At 40.5% G+C, this 24,283-nt stretch overlaps 1 protein-coding gene across 1 annotated transcript in view; it reads left to right on the top strand.

The window, feature by feature from the left end:
* The window catches only part of LOC134949324 (cytochrome P450 2G1-like), a 57,003-nt gene extending 33,255 nt beyond the window's left edge, over positions 1-23,748 (top strand). The window contains exons 3-9 of the mRNA XM_063937821.1: positions 5,627-5,776; positions 8,567-8,727; positions 13,742-13,918; positions 14,043-14,184; positions 19,819-20,006; positions 21,559-21,700; positions 23,029-23,748. Coding sequence (XP_063793891.1) covers positions 5,627-5,776; positions 8,567-8,727; positions 13,742-13,918; positions 14,043-14,184; positions 19,819-20,006; positions 21,559-21,700; positions 23,029-23,210 — 1,142 coding nt within the window. The 3' untranslated portion in view covers positions 23,211-23,748. The remainder of the gene's footprint in view (positions 1-5,626; positions 5,777-8,566; positions 8,728-13,741; positions 13,919-14,042; positions 14,185-19,818; positions 20,007-21,558; positions 21,701-23,028) is intronic.
* The last annotated feature ends 535 nt before the right edge of the window (positions 23,749-24,283 follow it).

Here is a 24,283-nt window from a genome sequence, read left to right as displayed (position 1 = left end):
TATAAAAACATACAGATACCTGTATCATGAACCCTGTGACTGCATTTGCACAAGAAGTCACAGAGTACAGTAATATGTACAAGATAGCAATTATTAAGGGAATAAACAGTGGTAGTTGAAAGCAGGTACACTGGGAGATGGATAGTTTATTGAGCATACATGGACTGGTTTTTACTTAACACAGGGTAATTTAAGTCCTTTGATTAGATGCCCAATTGGCTTTAGCTGAAGCCTTAGGTAATTAGTACTAGTATATGTTTGCATTCAGTTATGGGGCTGTTGTCTGAGGGGGCAGTTGTCTGAGTGTGGAAATATACGAAGTGAGGAAATTACATAATTAGGACAATTTTAAAATAACAGTTAAACCAACACTTGAACAAACATTGAAAAACAAAACTTGGGGGTAATGCAGAGTTGATCGTAGATTTAGCACATCTACGATCATTTACTCTGACGTGGGGGGGGGGGTACGCCCAGCACAGGGCTAGTCTGCCCCGCATGTTAGGCCCCCCCCCCCCCCACACACAGGTACAAAAGCATTGCACAGCGATACTTTTGTACCTGACAAGTAGCTCCCTGCCAGTGTAGCTCCTGCGCGCGGGCAGGGGGCTAACCGCCACGTCCCTGGTCGCAACGGCTGTGTGTGACATCATGCAGCCGCCACAGCCCGCCCACCCAGCGGTCCAGACATGCCTCAGTTTTACAGACCGTGCCCTGCCAACGTCGTTCTAATGCCATTGGCACGGCCCCTCCCACCCCGCGACCGCCTCTGCCTGTCAATCAGGCACAGGCGATCGCACAAGTGAGATGCTTTTGCATCTCACTGGCTGCACATGCGCAGTATGCCCGCTGCATATAGTAATTCAGACTGCGATCACTGGTGCTGCAGCGATGCAGTCTGAATTACCCCCCAGGTAATTTCACCATTTTACTTGCATTTTCCTTATGCACTTACCTAACTATGTATACTTATAATTAAAAAACACCATGTACCACAAACTATTTTTCCTAATAGCACTTCATGGTATCCTCAATAAAATGGCAACATCCTTCACTATTCCTGTAATTCATCGCTCCGTGCACATTGCAGCCTTATTAATCCACTCCCCTCTTATTAATACTCACAAACTTTTAACCTATCTACTGTATGTACACTAACTATAACATCCTCAACCTGTCACCATAAGAAACTATCACACATCTCCCCGAACTATACTTAACTCTCTCACCTTCTGCTTCTACTAGCTGGTGACATATCCCCAAATCCAGGTCCCATCCACATACTGTACCACACTCACATTCAGCTGATTCACAACAGAATATAAATCCAACAAACCTTCTAAACATCACATGTCTCCCATCTCTGTCCAAATCACTAAAATGTGCTTTATGTAATGCATGCTCTGTTTGCAACAAATTAACATCTATTCATAACCTTTTAATTTAAAAAAATCAATATGCTAGCTATAACAGAAACATGGCTCACACAAGCAGACACAGCCTCCCCTGCAGCACTGTCACATGGTGGCCCCCACTTCACCCCCCCCCCCCAGGCCTGGTAACTGTAAAGGAGGTGGGGTTGGAATATTACTGTTCAAATTTTACACCCACAGTTTTACCACCTGTTCCTTCACTCGCATTTACATCATTTGAACATTCTATTAAGGTTTTCACCCCTTTCTCTCTCTGCATGTTGCAGCTTTCTATCGCCCACCTGGGAAACTCACAAGGTTTCTGGAAGATTTTTCTGCTTAGCTCCCTCACTTTTTATCCTCTGACATCTCCACTATTATTATGGGTGATTTCAATATCTCTGCACACAGTACACAATCTCCCCATGTCTCCAAACTACTCTCTCTAACCTCCTCTCTTGGCCTCTCCCAATGGACTGACTGCCCGACTCATCAGGAGGGCCACTGACTTGATCTTGTATTCACCAGACAATGCTCTTTTTATGAACTCACTAATGCTCCTTTCCCTCTCTCAGATCACATTCTTATCACCTGCATACTTCAAACTCAATGTCCATGAAGTTTACCAAGCCTCCCCTAACTCACAGAAATATTAACGCTATTAATTTTCAACAACAATCTACCTCTCTGCAACCACTGTTCTCACCAATTTCTACATTCACCTCTCCTGAGACTGCTGTATCACACCTTAACCAAACTCTAACAGCTTGATGAAGTGGCTCCAGCTACCCATTAAACTCCACATAGACTTAGACTTAGTTGTCAACTATGGCACTCTAAATACACAAGACAGCTACAAAAACTCTAACGTAAAGTAGAACACCAGTGGCGTAAATCTCGAAGTTCAAGTGACTTTCTCACATAAAGACCATGTACCACTCTTATTGTAGTACTCTGGACACTGCCAAACAAACATATTTCCAATCTCCCATCTCTGCTCAAGCCTTTAACCCAAGCAACTTTTTAATACATTTAAATCACTTTTTGTCCCTCCCTCACCCAACCGACCAGCCACTATCAGTGCACAAGATCTTGTGTCCTATTTCAAGGACAACATTTATAAGATCCAAAATGAAATAGTATGCTATTCCACAGCCAGTGTCCTGCTCAATTCCCTTCCTGAACCCTCTAACACCTTCTCTTCATTTGATCCCACAAATGAAGATGAAGTATCTGCACTTTTCTCATCTGCCTACTCTACTACCTCTCATCTTGATTCTATACCCTCACAAATCTCAGCTCCCATGCCCCTCTAAGCTACTTGAGAGACTTGCCTACCCTAACCTCACACACTTTCTTAACTCACACAGCTTACTGGAACTACTTAAGTCAGGATTTCGTGCCCAACACTCCACAGAGACAGCACTGACTAAGGTAGTGAATGATCTGGACACTGCTAAATGTAAAGGCCATTACTCACTACTTACTCTCCTTGATTTCTTTGCTGCATTTGACACTGTTGATCACTCTCTTCTCATAGAAACACTACAATCCCTAGGTCTTCAGGACACAGCCCTTTCTTGGTTCTCATCATAATTATCTTATTACTCCTTCAGTGTTCAATTCTCTGATTCCACCTCCTCTTCGCTACCTCTCTCAGTTGGAGTACCGCAAGGCTCAGTCTTAGGTCCTCTGCTTTTCTCTATCTATTCCACATCTCTTGGCAAACTAATCAGCTCTTTTGTATTTAAATATTATCTGTATACAGATGATACTCAAATCTACCTATCCTCCCCAGATTTGTCACCATCTGTTTTGGGCCATGTCCCTGAATGCCTTTCTGTCATTTCATATTGGATGACATCTCGCCACATCAAACTTAATATTTCCAGAACAGAATTATGTTTTCACCGGCCAATAGTAGTTCCCAACCTGATATCTCTATCACTGTTGATAATTCAGAAATCATACCTACCCCACAAGCTCGCTGCCTAGGTGTCATTCTTGACTCTGAACCGTCCTTTGTTCCCCACATTCAATCTGTCTCAAAATCATGTTACATACATATAAAAACATATCCAAAATACGACCATATATTATACAAGACACAGCAGAAACGCTGATCCATGCTATCATTATGTCCTGCATTGATTATTGTAATAGAGGCTAATTCAGACCTGATCGCTAGCAGGTGATTTTTGCGCTGCAGCGATCAGATAGTTGCAGCCTACAGGGGCTGTGTATTTTAGCTGTGCAAGTATGTGAACGCATGTGTAGCAGACACCTGCCCTGCAAATGCTCGGACACGCCTGCATTTTTCCAAACCCTCCCAGAAAACGGTCAGTTGACACCCACAAACGCCTTCTTCCTGTCAATCTCATTGCAAATGCCTGTGCGAATGGATCCTTTGCACAAACAGCAATCCGCTTTGTACCTGTGGATGCACACCTGCGAATTGATCCTTCGCTGAGCAGCAATCTGCTTTGTACCCGTGCGATGCACCTGCACATTGCGGTGCATACGCATACGCAGTTTAGACCTCATCGCCCACTGTACGAAAATGCAGCCTAGTGATCAGGTCTGAATTATCCCCTTAGTCTCCTGACTAGTCTTCCCAAACATAGGCTCTCACCACTACAATCCATTTTGAATGCAGCTGCGAGGCTAATCTTCCTCGCTAGACGTACTTCGTCTGCAGATCCACTCTGTCAGTCCCTCCATTGCTTACCAGTATTCAATATAAAATACTTTTACTTACATACAAGGCTATTAACCAAACTGCACCAACATACATCTCTTCTCTCATCTCAAGAGATCTTCCTAACCGACCTCTTCACTCTGCACAAGATCTGCGTCTCTCATCCACACGTATTACTTGTTCCCATTCAAAATTACAGGACTTTATCTGGGTTTCACACACTCTGTGGAATGCCCTCCGACACACAATAAGAATCACCTCTAGTCTCCAAACCTTTAAAAGTTCCCTGAAAACTCACCTCTTGAGACAAGCCCATCAAATTTCAGACCCACTCACATAACCTTCAGTGCTCACCTATCTAAGTACATCCTCTCTGTACAGTACACATAACCTCACATATATTTTGTCTTTCTTTAGTCTCACACCCTCCTGACTATTTGCCAACATTACTGTGTAATCCAGAGGTTCCCAAACTGTGTGCCGTGTCTCCCTGGGGTGCCTCGGGACACTTGCAGGGGTGCCCTGGGTTGGTGGTCCAGGACCAATTAAAATTATTCATGGTCAATATAATAGGCAAAACCAGTGCTGGTGGCTGCTAGTCATAAAATATGTGGCCAAACAGAAGCAATTCTTGTCCCTCACCACACAACTGACCCTAAGGATGACATATAAATTCAATCTACTTAATGTAATATTTCTTTCTAAATTTCTCAGTAAGACATTTTTGACCTAGGGGTGCCGTGAAAACAATTCTGATATTCTAGGGCGCCGTGATTCAAAAAAGTTTGGAAACCACTATCATACAAACCAGTAAGAACCTAGCAATCTGGTGGACCATTATGCAATAGGTAGCATCTATCCTTGTGTATCAAAGCCTGTTTCCCTATAGATTGTAAACTTGTGAGCAGGGCCTTCCTACCTCTATGTCTGTCTGTTTTTACCCAGTTTTGTTCTATTACTGTTGTTCTAATTGTAAATCGCAATGGAATATGCAAGTAGTCCCAATGGCTGAGGCAGATTCAGTCCTGGACAAATGCATAATAAATCAGGAATAACTAAGAGTTCAAAGAGGTCATCATGGCAGAAGCAAAGTCATGGACAACTGAATAATAAACAAAGAGATGATAACCTGATGAGTGATCAGACAATACTTTGCTGATAGTCACAAGAAGCACAGGAGTTCAGTACAAAGCAAGAATCCAGAATCATTATAACCCAGCAATGGGTGCTGGGGTAAGGCAGACTTCATAGCCAGGTGTCAGCTGTAATCCATAGTAGTGATGATTAGACCATTACCGGACACCTTACCAAACAGCCTCTAGAACTGCAGGTCACTTTTACACAAAAGGTCTGTTACATCCTGGTGGAAGGAAATGAACACTGCAGCCAGGAACACACTACTTTTCATTTACCTTCGAGAGGAATTCTCTACTCTTTCTGATTATCTTATGACATATAATTCATTTTGGCAAATACTTTCATTGGACATAACAGAACACATTTGTTACATTTTTAGGGGTCATCTTGAGCAATGGGGAAAGGTGGAAGACAATGCGCCGCTTCTCTCTCATGACTATGAGGAATTTTGGAATGGGAAAGAGAAGCATTGAGGAAAGAATCCAAGAGGAGGCCCAGTGTCTTGCGGAGACATTCATGAAGAATAAAGGTGGGTAATGATACAAAAATTTGATTTGATGAAACAAAATTATTCATAAAGATTTTTTAACCCATAGCTTACGTAGGTACATAGATGTCGAGGTTGAAAAAAGACAATTGTCCATCAAATTCAATCTATAGTGCTATATGCTGTATTATCTCTAATTTACCTATAACCTTCAATGCTATTTTCTGCAAAAAATTTGTTTAATCCTTTCTTAAATGCCTCGATTGAATCCGACATTACCACTCTCTCCGGCAGTGAATTCCATAAACTTACTGTCCGCACTGTGAAGAAACCTTTCCTATGCTTAAACTTCCTCCCCTCCAACCTAAGGGGATGACCACGTGTCTAGTGTACAGAGCTCTTAATAAGTAAATCGCCTGAAAGTTCCTTATATTGCCCCTTGATATATTTGAAGATATTAATCTTGTCTCTTCTTATGCGCCTTTTTTCCAGTGTAAACATATCCAGCCTAAGTAGTCTATCTTCATAAGTCATGACTCTAGTCCCTTAACTAGCTGTTTTAATGTTTTATCAGCTATCTTACCTATTTTGTGAGAGGATATAACTAATCTCCTAAGGGCAAAAATTAATATATTACAGTATTACCATATCTTAGAAAATGCATTCCTAAAGAATATTTTGTCTATATGTCTATAATAACTCCATATTCCCCAATGTGTACAAGGGGAATGAAAAGGGGGTGGGGGACTGCACACCCTATTTTTAAACATAATAAGATGTGCTCCAATGAGGTTTCTATTAACATACAGGAGGAATAAATATGTGGCTGCACATTTGTTACATTTTTGTTAACTCTGTCACTTTTCCTGACTTGATACCCAGGGTAATATCTACCGTTCTTAAATCCTAGGTACAGTATGCGTTTATGCTATTTTAATGTTGTTTGTATGCATTTTGTGTTTTTTATTAAAATGTAATTTTTATATATACTTACCTATTAACAACTATCGTTGTGTTAAAACATCTGAGCGCAGCCTCCATTTCTGCTTTAAGGTGTACAATCTGTATGTATAAATAAAGTTGTCTCACTTTTAATTTAAGATTAAAAACTCCTGATGAAGTAAGTTCAACCTGATGAGTCACATATGGGGGAATTTTGGTCACTGCATCAACGTCTTAATTCCAGTCTATCAAAATGCAGTACCCATTAGGGCTTACCTTCTAAAAATGAAATTAGGGCTAACTTTGCACTAAACTAAAGCACCCAATCAGATGCTTGCCTTTATTATCTAATTTGTAACATATAAATGAAAGTTAGTTATGGATTGACTGAAATGGTTCAGTACAATTTTTTCAGCTAAATCTAGTGTTAATATTTTAATACTTGAAGCATTTAAAAAAAAAACAACATAAGTTATTTGCACAAGGTATGCAAAAAACAGACTTACGGCACTGAGTTTAAGTGTACTGACTCGCAGTGCTGCACTATACACTGGGAAACATAAACCAGTAATTTATTATATTAAAATACAGGAACTACACAGTATATGGCGTGACACTATACATTATGTACGGCACTATCCATTCTTTGCTTAAAAATAATACAACATTTCCAATAATGTCAATATATGAGAAGAGTAGATGATGAATCACAGGCCTGAAGCTATACTGAATGAAATACAGACACAAATTGAGAGAATGAAAGGGGTTTAGTCAAGTTCTTCATCAGGTCTGTCAATAGTGGAATAGTCTCTAAGGTGTCCATCAATTTATTGCAATTGAAACATTCATAATACAACTTAAGATAACTTATCCACTAAAAATAATGATACAGACACCACTGCATTGGACTAAAGGTCACAGCATTTATTTATTACATGACCTGATTTTAATTTGTAGAGGGTGACAAGGTAGGCGCTACCAAGAAACTAGTTCCAGTCAATTTGGTCTCTTAAATTGGGGCAATTAAAATAACCCACCTCAATTTTAGCATAATCTGCGCTGTGAAGGTCTCACCACCCTTTACTATAGCAAATTACGGATGCACCCACAGAGAAGTGCACATTATTCCCACGGAGAAGAAGGACACACCCACCTTCCTTAAAAAGGGTAAGTGCCTCACAATGACCACATATGCAACACGTGACCGCTGGCTAGTAGTGCCTTCCCGCCAGCTTAACTGTGACTACATTTATTTGTAAAATTAGTAGGACAAACAAACATGTAATAGCAAAGATTTTGGGTGGATAGGTGGGCGGGACTTCCAAACCTAAAAGAGGCTTAAAAAATTAAAATCAAAACCTAGGTCCTGGAGTGGCCTAGCCAGTCTCCAGACCTCAACCCGATAGAAAATCTGTGGAGGGAGTTGAAAGACCGTGTTGCTCAGCGACAGTCCCAAAACATGACAGATCTAGAGAAGATCTGCATGGAAGAGTGGGCCAAAATACCTGCTACAGTGTGTGTGCAAACCTGGTCAAGAACTACAGGAAACATTTGACCTCTGTAATTGCCAACCGAGGTTATATTACAAAGTATTGAGTCAAACTTTTTGATTGTCCAAATATTTATTTTCCGCAAGAATATACAAATAAATTGTGTAAAAATCATACAATGTAATTTCCTAGGTTTTTTTTTCAGATTCTGTCTCTCACAGTTGGAAGTGTACCTATGATGGAAATTACAGACCTCTCTCATCTTTTTAAGTGGGTCAACTTGCACAATCGGTGGCTGTCCAAATACATTTTTGCCTCAATGTATATCTTTATGCTAATTTAATGTTGCTATTAATTAGTATAGTAAAAACAAAGACTTTTCTTCTTTTCCATACAACAGGCACTCCATTTGACCCTGCATATATACTGAGACAGGCTGTATCCAATGTTATTTGTTCTGTTGTATTTGGCAAGAGATTTGACTATGAGGACAAGAAATTCATAACCCTCCTGTCATACATTATAGACCTTGTCCTGCTATTAAGCACTGCCTCGGGTCAGGTAAATACTAAGAAATAATTTAGGACCTATTGGAAGCATTCTGTATGCTGGACATGACATTGTAGATTTAAATATCTGTATTTTCATTATTTTAGTAAAATTCTACATCAATCAAACCTACAAACCATCAAAACATATACACAAAAAATCACTTATTTCTAACAGTCCTAACTGTATAAATGTTATTGTCTTCTGAACTGACTTCATGAATTCCTTCCAAAGGGATGTATTTATGTGACCTGCAGTCAGGAGACCGCCAGCCACAATAATTCCCCCTACATCCCGCCCCCTTAGAATCCCGATAGTCAGGATTCCAACTAGCAGGGACTATTCCTATTTGTGGATGTCCATGATACCCATAGAGTGGGAATAGAACCTGTGGCGAGCGCAACTCACCACCGAGCCTGCAAGGGGCATGTTGCGCTCGCACCCTCAACCAGCCATCTTGATGCTGGGATTCCGGCATTGTTATGCTGTCTGCTGATCTCCTGACCACCAGTCACACATACCCAGCCCCTTCCAAAATGTATTATTTGTAGCCAATCTAAATCCATATCCTGGAGAATTAGAAAGTGCAACTATTGGTTACCAATTTGGGTCTGAAGTTGCATGACCTGACTAATTTGGGTTCCACCATGACCTAAAATTAATAGAAATACATTTTGAACTCTAGAACAAAGAGAGCAAACACAGGTGTAACTTTGGGGGATTTTGTATTCAAAAAAGGAAATTAAAAGGGTATATGTACTGTCATTAAAATGCTAGTCAAGAGAGATTAGGGATTTACAAAAATGTTGACATCCATTTTTTGAAGCCACGTTACCAACTAATCCCCAAATATCCATAGAATGTACATTTTGTTTCACAAACTTGATCACTGCCAATGTGTAAATACTTTAAAAAATGCACCAGATATTAATTTTGATCACTTTAGTATTATCTCACAACAAATACTGTAGCAAGAAATTATGAGTGAATAAATATTATAGAAATTAAGGGTAAGATACTGACTTTGTCTAAATTTGTACTGTGCATGCCCATAAGAAATATTCACACCTACCTACTTCCATATCCAGATCTGCAAGTTGTGCCCCTTTATAGCTTGAGTAGCGGAACAAGGAAGGGAGCGGTTGAAACCATACCATATACAGTAAGGGCATGTTTGTGTAATTGTGACAGAGGGAGAACCTATTCGTAGTCATATCATGAGCAGGTGCCTGAGGTCTAGTACAAATACCCATGATGCCAGTAATCAGAGCTAGAAGGCATTTGTGGTTGACTGCAGATCTACCACTTTCTGGAAGTGCCTTCTTTACTGCTTAGATTTTCTATATTACATCATATGATTTTGTGGGCATATTTTAATATGTATTTTTTCTAATTTCAATCATACATGAGAAGAATGATTTTACCTATGGTGAAAAAGATACATTTTACTTATAATGAAGCCTACTGTCCATCAAAAATAATGTTAAAAAAACTTTTCTTATGCTTATGACCTAGTTGGGAGTAAGTTATATATTATTTCATAACAGTTTCATATATAGCAGCATCATATTCTGTTGCACTTTACAAAATGACAACAAAACAGTAATGACAAATATAAATAGATAAGGTCACTTGAACCTCAGGAATGTTAGTGACCTGATAATGGTGGGTAGGCCCACACTTTTGGCCAAAATTATGCGAAGAACCTCAATTTTACTCAGTGTAAAACTGCAGAATGTATTACAATTATTCTGATTAGTAATGTTTAGAGTGTGCCCCTGCATTTTCCTTTTGTGTGTGTGTGTGTGTGTGTGTGTGTGTGTGTGTGTGTGTGTGTGTATGTATGTATGTGTGTGTCTCAGCATGGTAGCACCTCACTTTAAGTTTAAGTTAGGGTGTGCTGTCTATCCACTTCATATATAGAGTAGTATAGGTAAGAGGGCCCTGCTCACTAGCTTACAATCAAAAAGTACAATACATTTGTTTTCACTCTTAGAGTAAGAGTAAACCCCCCAAATGGAGAAAGTTCCGCTTGATGAATCATATATGGCAGACTTATGGTTACTGCAAAATCATCTTAATTTCCATCCTATTAAAATGCAGTAGCCATTATGACTTATTTCTTAAAAATGAAATTACAGGAAAAGTGTGATCTATGACATAAACCTGGCACATATTTTACTGGCATATCGAGGGGGGTTGGGTACAAATGGTTAAGATATCTACACAGATGATACTGTATGTTGACATGATGCATTTTTTCAAGCACAGACATATGAGGAGCGGCATTCCAGTCAATAGTTCTCCCCTATCCCCAACCCTAATCCCAAAAACACCCACTAGTTCCTAACCATAACCCACAGCTTCCCGCAGCCTAAATCTAACTTCTCATGGCAGACTAACCATAACTCAGAATGTTGACATTTCACATGGTGCCAGTTCCGATGTAAACCTTGTAAACCTGCTGACAATTTAAGGATGTTGAGTTGGTGCCTTTCAACTCTTTAATCAATGTTGACATTTTGGGGTAGACCTTCTGACAGGATGCCCATCTAGAAGTTCATCTGAAAAATCTTTGGCGCATAAATTATTATTATTATTATTATCTTTTATTTATATGGCACCACAAGGGTTCCGCAGCGCCCAATTACAGAGTACATAAATAATCAAACAGGAAAACAGCAACTTACAGTTGATGACAGTATAGGACAAGTACAGGGTAAATAAACATAGTTACATCAGCAGATGACACTGGAATAAGTATCAGGTGGCAGAAGACTGCTGGATGTGGTACAGTTGAAGATTATTAAAGTAAGACAAAGGATAAGCACATGAGGGAAGAGGGTCCTGCTGGTGAGAGTTTACAATCTAAAGAGGAGGGGTAGACAGACAGGGGTGACACAGATGGGGTACATAGAGAATGTGGAACAGAGGGTTAGGATGAGATTTGGCTGGGTTTGGTGAAGAAGTAGGTCTTGAGAGCCCGTTTGAAGTTTTGTAGAGAGGTGGAGAGTCGGATGGGGAGAGGTAGAGAATTCCAGAGAAGTGGTGCAGCACATGAAAAATCTTGGAGGTAGGAGTGGGAGGAAGTTATCCGTAGGCAGGAGAGTCGTCGTGCATTAGCAGAGCGAAGAGGATGGGTGGGAGATTAAAGTGAGATAAGATCAGAGATGTAGATGGGAGAGGAGTGGGTGAGGGCTTTGTAAGCGAGTGTGAGAAGCTTGAAATGGATTCTGAAAGGGAAGGGGAGCCAGTGAAGGTCTAGTAGGAGAGGAGAGGTAGACGTAGCGCGTTTGGTGAGGAAAATGAGCCAGCAGCAGCATTGAGGATAGATTGGAGTGAAGAGAGGTGTTTGTCAGGAATGCCAGTTAGGAGGAGATTACAGTAGTCCAGTCTGGAGATGACCAGTGAGTGGATAAGAGTCTTTGTAGCATCCTGGGTTAGAAAGGGTCTGATCCTGGAAATATTTTTTATATGAATACAGCAGGTTTGTGAGAGGTGCTGAATGTGTGGTTTGAAGGAGAGGGAGGAGTCAAGGATTATTTCAAGACAGCGCACTTGGGGACTAGAGGAGATAGTAGTGCCATCAATAGCAAATGAGATTGTAGGAGGTGAGGTTATGCGGGAGGGAAGATGATCAGCTCGGTCTTAGACATGTTAAGTTTAAGAAAGCACTGGGACATCCAGTAAGAGGTAGCAGTTGGAGATACGAGTGAGGAGAGCAGGGGAGAGGTCTGGAGAGGAAAGATAGATTTGGGTGTCATCAGCATAGAGATGATATTGGAACCCCAAAGAACTAATGAGCTTACCTAGTGAGGATGTATAGAGAGAGAAGAGAAGAGGACCAAGGACAGAACCTTAATAGGGTAAATATACTGTATCCTATTGTTGCATTGTTTTTCTTTTTTTTGGTAGTAAATGTAATACAGACAAATCTGGATAACTGGGACCTGGATAAGTGGGAAACCTTTATTGATGGGACAAATTCTGAGGTCCTAATTGTGAAATCCCAGCATTTTTGCACCAATAGACTTCTGTTGGTTAGACCATCAAACTTTTTTAAGTGAGACTGATTGTTTGATTATTAGGAATAATTACCTTTATAACTGAGGCAATTGCTGTTAGGACCTCTTTAAGTGAGATTAGTGCAGTTTATTAACCTCTATAAATGAGACAACTGCCTTGAGAACCTCTGTAACTGGGATTAGTACTGGTTTTGTCAAAGCTCTATTTCTGATCAGTGATGTGAGAAGGGACATGGAAACCAAGCATATACAAAATGTACATATTTTAATTTAGCATTTAGGCAACAACTACTGTTTGACCTGCATAAGTGAGAGCCTCTATAAGTGTCATAAATACTTCTTGAACTTGGATAAGTGAGAAACCAGATAATCAAGATACCTCTTCAAGTGAGTGAAAACATGGCCTCCCTTGAGATCCCACTTAACCAGGTTTAAATGTATAAGAAGTACTATAATAAAAATATCAAATATTTTCATAAAATAAACTCATTATATCCAATTCTATCTGGGAGCACTAATTAACTATGATTTTGGGCTAAAAAATAATTAATGAAGAATTAGCAAACTAGTGAGCTTTTGGGAACCTTATAGGCCCTACACACTGGCCGATCCGCCGCCGAACTGCCCGACGGCGGATACGGCCGACGGGTGACCCGGCGGCGGAGGCACAGTGACGGGAGGAGTGAAGTTTCTTCACTCCCCCCGTCACCCAGCTGCTTGAAGTGCAGGCCAATATGGACGAGATTGTCCATATTGGCCTGCATATACAGCCGACAGGGGACCAGCGATGAACGAGCGTGGGGCCAAGCATCGTTCATCGCTGGAGCCTCCACACTGCACGATATGAACGTTATCTCATTCATTAATGAACGAGATCGTTCATATCGTGCAGTCATGTCGGCCAGTGTGTAGGGCTCATTAGTTATGGACTTTATCAAGATGGGACCATAGAAAAATATACATTTTAGATTTTATTTTCTCAATTTTACTTTTTATTTCAGCTTCTTAATTTCTTCCCAACCTTGATGACATATGTTCCTGGCCCTCACCTGAAAATTTTCCCAACTTTCAAAAACATGAAGGACTTTATAAAGGACATAGTGAGGTCTCACCGAAACACACTGGATGTGGACTGCCCACGAGACTACATAGACTGCTTCCTCATAAGGATGGAAGAGGTGAATTTGGGGATACTGCTTGCAATAGAAATGGATAAAGTATGATAAATCACTGCTTCTGGAAAGAATGTAAACCTTTTATGCTTTGTTTAACTGCTAAAAACATAATTACAATATCTTCTAGGAAAAAAATAACCCAAACACAGAATTTCATGATGAGAACTTACAGTCAGCAGTATTTGACCTGTTTTTTGCTGGGACAGAAACTACAAGTTTGACACTAAGATATGGATTCCTGATTCTGCTCAAATTCCCTGAGATACAAGGTAAAAAAAATTCTGAATTCTCGGCATAGGGTGGTATCCTATTACATGCAGTGATTTACCACATGGTAAAATAGGGCACTTTGGCCTGATAATACTATTGGGCTACCCAGGTACAGGTGGAGCCGCGCTCATCTGAGGCGGCTCCATCGCAAACGTGCACTCCCGGAGTAACTAGGCGATCCGTCCTCCTAGTCATGCTGGGAGTACACAGAGACGCTCCCATTCAGAGCGTCTCTGTTCATTGTCAGTCTCTTTGGTTTGAGCAGAGATGCAGAGCCTGAAAACATAAAATTAATATTTATTTATTTAGGTCTATTACTGTAGCATATTAATAATACTATAGTAATAATTGTATTTATATTTCACTCTTTCTCCAACAGGAGACAAGGCAAGCAACAGAATTAACATAATACAGTACATAGTTACATAGTATCTAAGGTTGAAAAAAGACAATTGTCCATCGAGTTCAACCTACTGTATTTGTGGACTCCAATGCAGGATTATTTTATATTTAAAAAAAATTTTTTTGACTGATGCTGAAGTCTGCCATTGCATTATATCCCTTTTTTAGAGTAACTATAGTGCATGACTGTGCACCATAACCCTGAATATCCTTATCCATTATTCCAGCGTCTCCATGCCCTTAATTAGTTTGGTCGCCCACCTCTGATCCTTTTTGTAGCTCCAGGATATCCTTTTTGTAGTAGGGTGCCCAGAATTGTACACAGTATTCAAGGTGTGGTCTCACCAGTGATTTATATAATGGGAATATAATACCCTCGTCCCTTGCATCAATTCCCCGTTTTATGCATGCTAATATCTTATTAGCCTTCTTTGCTGCAATCCTACTTTGGGTACTGCTGCCTAGCTTGCTATCTATGAGAACACCTAAGTCCTTTTCCAGTACAGTATCCCCTAAATTTACCCCATTCAGTATGTAGGTGTTATTTTTGTTCCTGCTACCACAGTGCATTACCTTACACTTGTCTGTGTTGAAATGCATTCTCCATTTGGCTGCCCATGCTTCTAATTAACTAAGTAATTCTGAAGAGACTCAGCATCCTCCTCTGTATTTATAACCTTACACAATTTGGTATCATCTGCAAAAATTGACATCATGCTCTCTAGACCTTCTGTTAGGTCGTTGATGAAAATGTTGTACAATAGCGGTCCAAATACTGAGCCTTGTGGCACACCACTTAACACTTCAGTCCAATTTGAAAGAGATCCATTAACCACAACACATTGCTCCCTATTATCTAATACATTTTTGACCCAAGTGCATATTGCGCTTCCTAGCCCTATTTCTTGTAGCTTGTAGATAAGTTGCATGTGTGGTACTGTGTCTAAAGCTTTGGCAAAGTCTAAAAAGATTACGTCTACTACAGTACCTCTTTACAGAAACAGAGAAAAGCAGAAAAGCTTTTCAGAAAATACAGAGAGCATGGAGATATTAAAGGGACAATTATGGAAATGCTTGAGTAAACAGGAAAGTCTTGAGTTCATTTTTGAAGGATTCTTGAGTGGGGTCCTCTCGAACTGTACTGTAATGAGTTCTATAGAGTTGGCGCCACATGGCTAAAAGCTCAACCCCCAGATGATTTACAGGAGATTCTAGATATTGCTTATAGACCTTCATCTACAGATCACAGTAATTGAGTTGGAGTGTATGAAATCAGAAGCTGCTTCAGGTACCTTGGACCCTGGTCATATAGTGCTTTGAAAGTCAGCAAGCCAATCTTGAAGATGATTTACCATTTCACCGGCAGTCAGTGGAGGGACAAGAGAATGGGTGTTATGTGGCTGGCACGGGGATGGTTGGTTAACAGCCTCGCAGCTACGTTTTGTACCAGCTGTAAGTGGTGCAATTCTTTTGCTGGGGACCAAGGTAGAGTGCATTGCAGTAGTCTAGTCAAGATGATACAAATACATGTTTGATTTTTGGCAGATCTCCAGAGGGATTCAATTGTTTGATTCTGACTTTGTTCCTCAGATGAAAGAATGAGGATTTGATTGTGGCTGATTTCTGATGTTTTAGTATCAATACACCATCCAGGACAATGCCAAGATTCCGTACATGATCAATAGTTTATAATTCTGAATCCCCAAGCATAAGTTCAATTAGTTGGCTATGCTGCAGTCTTGTCCTTTGATGTTGTGGTCCAATTAATAAGGACTCCTGGGGCTCAGCTAGACAGCCATTGAAGGTTGTTATTGGGTTCCTAGTTGAGCTAATGTTTGTGTCGATGCTGTGAGCAGAGCCGGCGCTAGCCGCTCAGCAAAGGGATGCAGTGCAGGGAGGCGCCAAACTGAAGAGGCGCTTAGCCTCTCCCTGCTCTGCATCCCTGCTGCTGCCAGCTGCCGCTGCGCCTGTCACACTGGATGACAGGTAGTGACGCTAGCAGCTTGCAGCACGGCTCCCTCCCCCTCCTCCTCCCCAGAGTGTGTATGCAGTGTGCGGCCTCAGCCCACACACAGCGCCGCTGTGGTAACGTGGCCTAATCGCTGGAGCCATGGCCACGCCCCTTTTGGTGTGTGTTTTTTTAAGTCTTTGCAGCACAATGCAGGGTGGATACAGTGCCTGATCCCTGAGCCCCCAGCCCTCAGACAGGATCATTTCGAGGGGGGAGTGTGATCACTGTGATCACACTCCCCCCACCCACCCATACAGGAACACACAGTGGATCAGTATTAGCAGCAGCCTCTCTGCCCCACTGCAACGCAGCACACTGCAGCATGTGCTTTGCTGCCAAGATGAGAGCTGCTGCTGCCCAGTAAGGTGGGAGTGTAGCAGACCAGGGCCCCCTCTGGGCCCCTCCATCAGTCCCAGGCCCAAGTAATTAGTACCCGCTCCCTCCCCCTCGTCACTGACAGCATCCTAAAGAGCCATTGGAGTAACGGAGCCTGCGAGAAACCGTCGGAGAAGGGAGAGGAGGAGAAGCGCCCGAACCGGGACCTCCTGCTGGTAACGGGGCCGCACTGTGGAGGGAACAAGGGCTGTACCTGGCATAGGGGGTCATTCAGAGATGAACGCAGATCACTGAATATGCAGCCGGATCTGCGTTCATCTCTGCACATGCTCAGGGCCACCCAGCACAAAGCAAGGCTGCCCAGCATGTGTAGCGCCGCCTCCCGATGCATCCGCAATTACATTGCCGATGCATCTGATGTAAGGTTGACCCCTGGCTGAGCTGTCAGCAGCCTTTTTTTTCAGACACTATTGTGCAGTGTAATGTGACTGACGCACACTACTATGCAGTGTAATGTGACTGACGCACACTACTGTGCTGTGTAATGTGACTGACGCACACTACTGTGCTGTGTAATGTGACTGATGGACGCTACTGTGCTGTGTAATGTGACTGACAGACACTACTGTGCTGTGTAATGTGACTGACGGATGCTACTGTGCAGTGTAATGTGACTGACAGACTCTACTGTGCTGTGTAATGTGACTAACGGACACTACTGTGCAGTGTATTGTGACTAAAAGACATACTATGTGGTGTAATGTGACGAGCGAACAATACTGTGCAGTGTAATGTGACTAGCGAACAATACTGTGCAGTGTAATGTGACTAATGGACACTACTATGCAGTGTAATGTGACTAATGGACACTACTGTGCAATGTGACTAATGGACACTACTATGAGGTGTAATGTGACTAGCAAACACTACTGTGCAGTGTAATGTGACTAACGGACAATACTGTGCAGTGTAATGTGACTAGTGAACAGTACTGTGCAATGTAATGTGACTAACCGACACTACTATGTGGTGTAATGTGACTAGCAAACACTACTGTGCAGTGTAATGTGACTAAAGGGCATACTATGTGGTGTAATGTGACGAGCGAACAATACTGTGCAGTGTAATGTGACTAGTGAAAAATACTGTGCAGTGTAATGTGACTAGCGAACACTACTATGCGGTGTAATATGACTAACGGACACTACTGTGCAGTGTAATGTGACTAACAGACACTACTGTGCAGTGTAATGTGACTGACAGACACTATTGTGCAGTGTAATGTGACAAACTGACACTACTGTGCAGTGTAATGTGACTAACGGACACTACTGTGCAGTGTAATGTGACTAGCAAACACTACTGTGCAGTGTAATGTGGCTAAAGGACATGTTATGTGGTGTAATGTGACGAGCGAACAATACTGTGCAGTGTAATGTGACTAGCGAACAATACTGTGGAGTGTAATGTGACTAGTGAACACTACTATGCGGTGTAATGTGACTAACGAACACTACTGTGCAGTGTAATGTGACTAATGGACACTACTTTGAGGTGTAATATGACTAACAAACACTACTGTGCAGTGTAATGTGACTAGTGAACACTACTGTGCAGTGTAATGTGACTAACCGACAATACTATGCGGTGTAATGTGACTAGCGAACACTACTGTGCAGTGTAATGTGACTAAAGGACATACTATGTGGTGTAATGTGACGAGCGAACAATACTGTGCAGTGTAATGTGACGAGCGAACAATACTGTGCAGTGTAATGTGACTAATGGACACTATTATGCAGTGTAATGTGACTAATGGACACTACAGTGCAGTGTAATGTGACTAATGGACACTACTGTGCAGTGTAATGTGACTAGTGAACACTACTGTGCTGTGTAATGTGACTAACCGACACTACTATGTGGTGTAATGTGACTAGTGAACACTACTGTGCAGTGTAATGTGACTAAAGTACATACTATGTTATGTAATGTGACGAGCGAACAATACTGTGCCTTGTAATGTGACTAGCGAACAATACTGTGCAGTATAATGTGACTAGCGAACACTACTATGCGGTGTAATGTGATTAACGGACACTACTATGAGGTGTAATGTGACTAGCGAACACTACTGTGCGGTGTAATGAGACTAGTGAACACTACTGTGCGGTTTAATGTGACTAGCGAATACTGCTGTGCAGTGTAATGTGAATTGGTACTATTCTGTGGCCCCTAGATTTTTGGCGCTTCTCCCTGCTGGGGGAAGTGGCATGTGTAAAAGGGTGCTCTACCTGGCGCAAAGTGTAAAAGGGGGCTGTATCTGGCGTAATGTATATAAGGGTCAATACCTGGCGTAATGTATATAAGGGTCAATACCTGGCGTAATGTATATAAGTGGCGTAATTTTGAATAATGTTGACCACTGTGCACCATAATTATTTTACGCCCTTATATTTTCTGTAATTATTTTATGACCCTATATTAATGGATCTTGAAGGGGGGGATGGGGACTAAAATGTCTAGTTACAGCTCTAAGGATGAGATCGGTCACATTTGTATTTGTAGAAAGGCGCAAAATTGATAGTTGGCAGGAGGGCGCTGAACACCCTAGCACCGGCCCTGGCTGTGAGTGACAGCAATCCATTTTTTCAAGGTCCATCAGATCACATGGTTTACCCATTATTTTTGTTTGACAATTTCATTGAAATCCGAAATGGTAATTGCGGCTCTCTGTATGCTACTGACAGTATAAATTTGGAATATTTGCAATTTAATTAATATCTGTTTTATTCTGATGCATTGTACAAAATAAAAAAGACAAATATTAATCACAAATGAAAGTCTTTTCAATGTTCCATAAATGTGATATTGTATATTTTAGAGAAGATCCACAAGGAAATAGACAATGTAATAGGCAGAGATCGCTTTCCATCAGTGGAGGACAGGATTAAGATGCCGTACACAGATGCTGTTATACATGAGATCCAGAGATTTGCTGATATTGTTCCTGCGGGACTGGCTCATGGAACCAGTAAAGACACAACATTCAGGGGATATCATATTCCAAAGGTAGTTTTGCCAGAGACAATGTGAGGAAATGGTTGGATTATTAAATGGCATCTGGGCTATTAATCCATTTTAAAATGCACCTCTATGTACAATAAACTAACTGTTTTGCATGTCTCTCCTTACTTCTGCATCATGGATTCCCTACTTGACTTTCCCTGTCCCCCATCTTCTCAATGCTATGTGTCCGCATCATGATTGTGCAAAAGTGAAAGCCTGTACTTGTAGAGACACACTCTGCACATGTCCAGTAGGCAGTGTTGAGAATGCAGATGGTGCATACTGCCAGTGTGTCTGTTAGAACACTGGGTCTATGCACAAATAGGTGTAGAATAGAAATAAATAGAAATAAGCTTACATGCACCCAGGGACCAGTAATCAGTGAGATCCTTTTGTGACACGGACAGTTGGTCTGTGCAATGACAGGCACTTTTACTGCACCTTAGTTGACTGCACAGATCAGCTTAACGGGTCACAAAAGTAGCTCACTGATCACTAATCCTGGGAACTAATGCTTATTTCTATTTATTGTCTATTCAACACCTATTTTCTTACTTTGTGATGAGCCTGTGGTCTGTTTAAACTCAGAGGTTGATCACAGATGCTTACTCTGGGCTCTACTCTGCCTGTCAGCATGCAGGTAGTGTAGGACAGAATTAGGGGAAATGGTGAGAAGCGTGAATAATGCCATCTGAAAATAGTGATATTATCACAAGGCTCCCTTCTGTATTTTTTTAACACGTTAACATTAGTAAATTGGGCCAGATTACCTTTCCCATTAAAAGCATGGGAAATGTAATTTGCTAACTAAAAATATGCAATTTGAAGGGCCTGGAAGAGATATTTATGAAAACTCCAAAAGTGCTTTGATACATTTCAGTGATACTAAAATAACATGAAAATGGTGTGCAAAACAATAATTTCCACATTATTTTAGTAATGAAAAAATATTGATAAATATACCCCTAGTATTTTTTATCTCCCCCATTGTGTCATCAATAGCAGGCATGGGGGGGGGGGGTAATTCTTAGTTTATCGCACCAGCAAATTTGTTAGCAGTTAGGTAAAACCATGTGCACTGCAGGTGGGGCAGATATAACATTTGCAGAGAGTTAGATTTGGGTGGGTTATTTAGTTTCTGTGCAGGGTAAATACTGCCTGCTCTATTTTTACACTGCAATTTAGATTTCAGTTTGAATACACCCCACCCAAATCTAACTCTCTCTGCACATGTTATATCTATTATATCTGCAGGGGGGCTGCAGAGCACATGGTTTTGCCCAACTGCTAACAAATTTGCTGCTGCAATCAACTCAGAATTAGGCCCATTGCCTGATAAAGTGCAATCCTATGTAATGTGCCTAAAATGGCTGCTTCACCGGGATCCTTCATGGATAGGATGAATACTCCTATCAACTGATGTTCTAAAATGGCTACAACACCTTTGTTTCTGTATTTCAACACCATAGTTTCTGTATTTCATACAAATGTAAAGCACTATATTATGTATATGGTTTCTGTATTTTTTAAAAAGCTTATAAAAAAATTATTTTAGGGAACCTTGGTGTTTCCAGTCCTTACCTCTGTCCTGAAAGACCCCAAACAGTTCAAGAACCCAAACAAGTTTGATCCTGGACACTTTCTTGATGAGAATGGTGGCTTTAAGAAAAATGATGCATTCATGCCATTTTCTGCAGGTACAAACATGTTGTACTTTTTATTATTTTATTATTTGAATTAACTAGTGTAAATGTGAGTATATTATGGCTATACTTATTTTGATGTCTCATTGATACAAAGCTATAGACCATTATATATATATATATATATATATATATACACAAAATATTATATTATAATATTATATATAATATGTCACAATTAATAAGAAAAATGGAACAAAAATGCATGACTCACCATGTTTGAGATTTGTGAAGAGGGCAGAAGGACATAAGAGAAAGGGGAAAGAGGCACAATTTGGGAAGGGGTACAGATACAGCTGGGGAGCTCCTTTATTAGTATGTAAGGGCAGCCAAAAGAAGCAAAAGGAGGTGCTAGAGTGAGGAAGAAAGCTGGGGTTGGGTACAGAAAGAGAATATGAAGTAGGGGTGGGCTAAGCTGAAGCTCCCTGAAAAGAGTGGGGTCAAGTGCATGCAAACTACACGTCCCCATATTAGTCTGGCTCTCAATCAGCCTGCATCAATGATCTGATCTGGGAACTGCTTTTTTTTTTTTTTAGAGACATATGTCTGCCTGAGAATAAGCAGTTTATGAATGGGATCATCATTGATAATGGGTCCACATGTCAGTCTGAGCTCCGTACATTAGTTCCAACTGTAATATTCAGATGGCAGCCCTGGGTGTGCATATAGCAAGGAGGTATCAGATGATAAATATTCATTTTAAAGAAACACATTTACACCAGTACAAATGGCATATTTATGAGCATAATAGGCAGATACATGGGTATATTTACCAGCAGTTATAAAGCTACAGTATCTTTGTTAATGGTCGGAATAAAGTACAATTATTCCTATGACTCTTGCAGAGCTACCATGAGACATTTCAGGTGTTGGCACTTAGTGGGTGCACCAAAGAATGTGGGGAGAGTGGCCACATCCTTTTTTAATACAGTGATACCACTGTACATTCTGCACAAGGGGGCTGGGCCACACCATCATGTGAGGGCTGAATATCCGTGGCAGGACTGAATAGTGTACACAGCCCCCTACCCCTGTGTGCTCTTGAGCTCATAGATGCTGTTTCAAAGATTTAATGCTTATTAAAGCAAAACAAATTCTATACTTATTGTATATCGCTGTCCAGTTGTTATGTATTGTTTACTTTTACTCTACATTAGAAAAGCAAGTAATATACAGAGAGTACAGTATAGACATTAGTACAGAACAGACTTTTTACAGTTTTACAAAATAATCCTAAAACTCTACTTTTAAATAATTGAAGTATGCACCATTTATCTCATCTGAGTCTGTATTACAACCAATATTTCTTTTTGTCTTACTAGGAAAACGCATGTGTTTGGGGGAGGGTCTGGCACGGATGGAACTCTTCCTCTTCCTCACCACTATTCTGCAAAAGTTTACATTGAAGACCACAATGGACAACAATAGCATAAGTATAACTGCAGAACCAAAGACCAATGGTTCTCGACCTAGGCCCTATGAGATGTTTGTTGTCCCTCGCTGAACAAGTGTTTATATTACATCCAGTGACACAAAAGTTATAAACAGCACAACACAACCAAATAGCAATGACTGTACTTTAAGAATAATTAAGTTGTTTTTTTAAGAATTAAATTTAAAAAAAGAAAGTAAATGGAAATACAGAAAAAAAAGGGGAAAAAATAGGAGAAACAGGTACTGTAGTTTGTTTGCATAGAAGGCCGAAGCCCAAGAACACCCTTCACAGGTGAATTAGACAGAAATGTAAAACTCACCATAGGCTTAGATAGTAAAACAAAGTTATCAATAATCAGATTGAGGAGAACGTAGGACAGAAAGATCAACTGGAATACTGTATAATGTTGAATGACCCTTCTCTTCCCTGTACTCACACCAGTTAAACCACTTCAAATGTATAGAGGGAGGGGAAGAGAAGTATTTAGTCAAGAATAGTAAAGTTCTTAACACTACTGTATAACAACATTTTCTGTTCTAAATTTCATGAACACATATTACTTCAAATGCTGAATAACGTGATATATAAAAAATATACAACACAATTAGATTATTGTGGTGTTGTTTTGTTTTCTAAAACATGTTACACTGAATATATTTCTGACACCTTGGCCTTTCTGTATACTGTATTATATCTTCTTTGCTCTCACTGTTCTGTAGCTTTCTGTATATTTGCTTCCCCTGTTTTATGTGTTTAAAAGTGATTTTCTGCTTGATGTTCCTCAGAAAAATACTGTGTACACTTTAGCAAAATGTTATCTTTGCTATAAAGGAGATTGCCTTTAGCCTAAAATACAGTTATCATTAGTAGAAAGCTGTTACCATGATCTCTACCTTTGAAATATCTATTGTTGCTTAGGCTACAATCACAAGTCTTGTAATGGGACTTTTAGAAAAAGTTGTGCTTATGTATATTGTGACTGATTAGGTTTAATTGTTTTCTGTGAGTAACATTTAGAGATGAGCAGTTCAGTTTTGCAGAAAAAGATTGCATCTGTACTTTGGGGGTTCCGAGCTGAAACGAGTCCTGGATCAGGTCTTCCCACCAAGTATCAATCTTGAATTTTAAAAATGGATCTTGCA

The sequence above is a fragment of the Pseudophryne corroboree genome, chromosome 8 (genome assembly GCF_028390025.1).
Source record: "Pseudophryne corroboree isolate aPseCor3 chromosome 8, aPseCor3.hap2, whole genome shotgun sequence".
NCBI lineage: Eukaryota > Metazoa > Chordata > Amphibia > Anura > Myobatrachidae > Pseudophryne > Pseudophryne corroboree.
The sequence above is the reverse complement of the archived record's forward strand: the minus strand, read 5'-3'. Positions and strand labels throughout refer to the sequence as shown.